The sequence below is a fragment of the Gavialis gangeticus genome, unplaced genomic scaffold, assembly GCF_001723915.1.
Source record: "Gavialis gangeticus isolate Ggan-Ray unplaced genomic scaffold, GavGan_comp1, whole genome shotgun sequence".
In the NCBI taxonomy this organism is placed as follows: Eukaryota; Metazoa; Chordata; order Crocodylia; family Gavialidae; genus Gavialis; species Gavialis gangeticus.
The window spans coordinates 5,928,430-5,932,275 of NW_017729029.1; the positions used below are offsets into that span (position 1 = coordinate 5,928,430).

Sequence of the window (3,846 nt, forward strand, 5' to 3'; positions counted from 1 at the left end):
CCCCCCCCCCCCCCCCCCCCCCCCCAAACCATCCAGCCATAAAGGAGAAAGTAGGGTTAAGGCTGGGGAGGGGGGTGGATGGTAAATTATGACATACCCCAAAGTAGCCTTCCTTAGCTGCCTCTGAATGCTAGAGGATCCCAGCAGCAGAGTGGATGTAGAACTGGTGCCGTGTGTCTGATGCTTCTAGCAGAGCCATGAGAAGCTGACTCGAGAGCTTCTCTGGGATAGATGAGTAGGGCAGGGGCTGTACCTGGCTGCTGAGGTGTAAGCAGTGTCCTGGCCCCCTCCGGTGGCCATAGCAGCTCGTGTGGGGCAAGGACTATGCAGAGCTGACCTGGGGAGCATGGGGGTTAATCACCTCTCCGATGGTGCCTTGTTGACAGGAATTTGATGCCCCCCCCCCCCTTGCGCAGCACAGACAAAGCGCTTTTCATGGTGATAACAAACCTCATCCTGTCAGCACAACAGTCTGGAGAGAAGAGCAAAACAACAGCACATGAAAGAGGGCAGAGTGCTGTCTCTGCCACTGGGAGCCGGTGTGCTCCCCAGCCTCTGAGCACACGGGCTGTGGAGCTGTATGGGGGCTGGGACCCGGGGCCTCTCTGCTTCACTTGCAGATCCATGGCAGCACAGACCCATCTCTAGGAGGAGCCCTAGTTCCATGTCCCCCTTTCTGCTGATGGATGCCTTGGTGTGACAGCAATGGCCAGAGGCCGTCTTAGCACAGCAGGGCAGCATAGGCAGCCTTCCCCTTGCACCAGGTCCATGCTGAGGATGTGAAGGTGAGGGCAGTGTTGTGATCCTACCCAAGATTCCCAGGGTACATGGAGTTTGCTCTAGTCCTTTTTCTGTATGTTCCACCCACATGTGTTCTGTATGTATCCCAGCCTAGGACCCCTGGCTAATTATAGCTTTGTGACTTCTGTAGGGGATCTGGGGCAGCATGGAATCTGTAGGGAAGAGACTTCATTGGAATTATGGGCATTTCTGAATTTAATGATAGCTTTTCAGCATAATGGAATGGAGCAGAAGTATAGGTGGTGAATGGGGGAAAGGATCCAAGCTGAATCCAGTGCTACAGCATTTGCTGTAATGGGTATAAATGTTGGCTCCACCCCAAGAACTCCTGAGGCTTCATAGTGTGGTAGACATTCCCATTCCCTGCACATGTGGGGTGAGGTCTGTGCAGGGCAAGGAGGTGTGTGACAGGTGGGGAGTAAGAGGGGAAGGCAGCATGTAGGTGAGTAGTGGTGAGAGCAGAGGTAGGGGTGGTCCTGTATGAGGTGAGAGATGCTAGGTTCTTGAGCTGTCTGCCTCAAAGTGCAGAGGGTAGTTCTTAGGAGAGGATTTGGTAGCTGGGCTGCCTGGCACAAGATGGTTATAGCTACTGGCTTAGGTAGGGACAGCTGCGGGCTGGGTAGAGGAATGGCCTCCAGAGCACAGGAGCTTTGGCACACTGCTTCTCTGTCCACTCCAGGGACATTGGGATCAGTGACTTCTGCCATGAATTGTCTCTGTGGACACTGTGCCAGAAGCTGCAGGTGACCTGGGTGGATTACTTCAGAAAGCTCTGCAGTGCCAATTGGCTCCTGCTGTGGCTAGTGCAGGAAACTGGCTGTACGGTATGGGCCCACACCCATCACCACTCTGTTCACCTTTTCTCAGGCAGCAGGTGGTTGCTGATGCTTGAGACTCCTTTGCTTTTCCCATACACATCCATTCTCCTGGCCCTGTCAAGGAAATCAGCATGAGAAGAAGAGAGGAAACAGCAGGTCCCATTCCTGTATGCTTGACAGTGTGAGGCAGGGAGTTGGAAAAATAAATAGGAAATGATGCTGCTCTGCTTCATTGTGGGAAGATGTGTGTGCAGATAGTGATTAGGGGGAGAGGGGAATGTGTGGCACTGATGGGGTTAAACAGCGTAACACAGTTTGGAGTTGACAGTGGGGATATCCAAAAATATCTACCTAGTGTGGTTGCAAGATGCATCCTCAGGAAGAAGGAAGTAAGCTGACCTCTGAGGGACTGTAGATACACTCCCCACCCTGGGCAGGAGGGCTGAGCTTCCTGGAGTGGAGTCCTTTTCCAGAGGAGAGACCCTCTGCAGTGGCTAGGGGAGCTGGCCTGAAGAGCAATGATACTCCGCTAGTTCTGAGGGGGACCAGACTGGCCCCTTCCAGCTCTCCCTGTAGAAAACCCCAGGCTTTGCTTATGGGGGTCATGAGGACCTGCCCTGTGCAGACTGAGGTGTCCCAGGCTAACACACTGCCTCCTGTTCCCAGGGCCCCTGGCTGAGGCACCAGATGGAAAGGATCCTGAAGAGGGGAACATCCGTAACCTGGTGTATCCCAGAGGGGCACGGAATGGAGCAGGACACCGGCAGAATGGCTGGCGAAAGTACCGGCGGCCAAGACCTCGTCTCTCCCACAAGGGCCCCATGCCTTTCTAACACAGGTAGCAAGAGCCTCACAATGCAGACTTGGAGGGGAAATGGAGGAACCATATGGGATTGCTTCAACAGCTGTGGTAGCTCCACTGTGTGGGAGGGCACATCTAGGGAAACGCAAGTGGGTGAGGGAGCTCCAGCACTAGGAGAGAACAACTGGAGCAGAGCACAGTTGGTCGAGCCCCAGGCTGTCTTCTCCCATGCAACACTGGGTCTGGGGAGGGATGTGAACTTCCCTAGAAGCAGTTGTCAGGAGTGCAGGGTAGGGTGTGGACAGAAGCATACTTGATGGGTCAGGATGTGTATAGCTACCAGGGGTTGCACTAGAGGGAATGGGGTGCCTTGAAGTAGCCTCTATCCCCTGAGGCTACTGAGGTGTTTGTTCTGGAGGACAGAGCTCCAAATAGCAAAGTTGGATGGGACTTCTGCTGCTTTGGGAATGGGCTTTGGGTATAGGCCCTGTGGGAGGTGGAGAGCTGGGCTGGGATACTGTGCCCCTTGCACTGGGTTCCTCTTCGTACAGATTCAGAAGTAGGCTGGGTGAGGCTGGACTGGGGAGGTGTTAGGGCAGGATAGCTGGGACTATGGCTCCTATACTGGGAGACTCCCTGACTCTCTTCTTGCTTCCATTTGCAGGGTTGCTGCTGCCTCCCCCTACCCCCCTGAGGCCCATCCCAGTTGTCCTCTCTGCTTCTTAGACTGGTTTGCTTGTCTTGGAGCCCTGAGTATGGGAACTTCAACCTGCTGATGTGTGCAGTCCTCTCCTGATTGCCAGTTTGCCCATGTAGCTGTTCTACCTGGAGTTGTCAGCACCATGAAACTCTGCCCCCTACTCCCACCTGCCTCAAATGCATATATGTGAGCTGCTTGATGGGGCAGCCATTCCTGTCTCCTCTGAAGATTCATCGCCCAGGTAGTACAGCAGGGGGACATCTCTCTCTTTCCCCTGCTGCTTGCTGGGGAGGTTCCCTGTCTTGTTCAGACCCCTGCAAGGGAGCACCACCCTATGGTCCTGATTATGTACGCCCTTATAGCCTCTTCTTAAAAGGCTGCCCTTGCTTCTGTGCCTTGCTCTTTAGTCTGACAGAGGCTTGGGTGGAGGAGCCTGCAACTGCATTGGGGATGGCTTCATTGCTGCAGCTCTGAAGGTAGCTCATAGTAGGGGTGGGGGTTCTGGCTGACAGGAGAAGGCCTTTGAGGCTGAGGAGCATTTCCATCCAGTGGAGAAACACCTTATGGGTTTCAAGGAACGGCTTTTTGTTCCATCCTGACTGCGCTGTACACACTTGTCCAAATGTGCTGTCAAGTAACTGTTCAGCTTGTTGGGTCTATTTATTCTTATAGTGCTACACAAGCACCGGTGTCATTGAAAGCCCCCTTCCCCCCCCCCCCCCCCC

The 3,846-nt window shown here is 54.2% G+C and overlaps 1 protein-coding gene across 1 annotated transcript; it reads left to right on the forward strand.

The window, feature by feature from the left end:
* The first annotated feature begins 1,986 nt into the window (after positions 1–1,986).
* On the forward strand, positions 1,987–3,840 carry APLN (apelin). Its single transcript, XM_019521000.1, has 3 exons — positions 1,987–2,008; positions 2,229–2,457; positions 3,086–3,840. The coding sequence occupies exons 1-2, from the start codon at positions 1,987–1,989 to the stop codon at positions 2,450–2,452; spliced, it is 246 nt and encodes an 81-aa protein (XP_019376545.1). The 3' UTR covers positions 2,453–2,457; positions 3,086–3,840.
* Positions 3,841–3,846: the final 6 nt, after the last annotated feature.

Excerpts from the sequence above, each read along its gene's own strand:
- APLN (XM_019521000.1), top strand. The coding sequence starts at position 1,987 with ATGCATCCTCAGGAAGAAGGAA. Across the intron at positions 2,009-2,228 it reads GCATCCTCAGGAAGAAGGAA|GACCTGCCCTGTGCAGACTG; the intron begins GTAAGCTGACCT and ends GGGGGTCATGAG.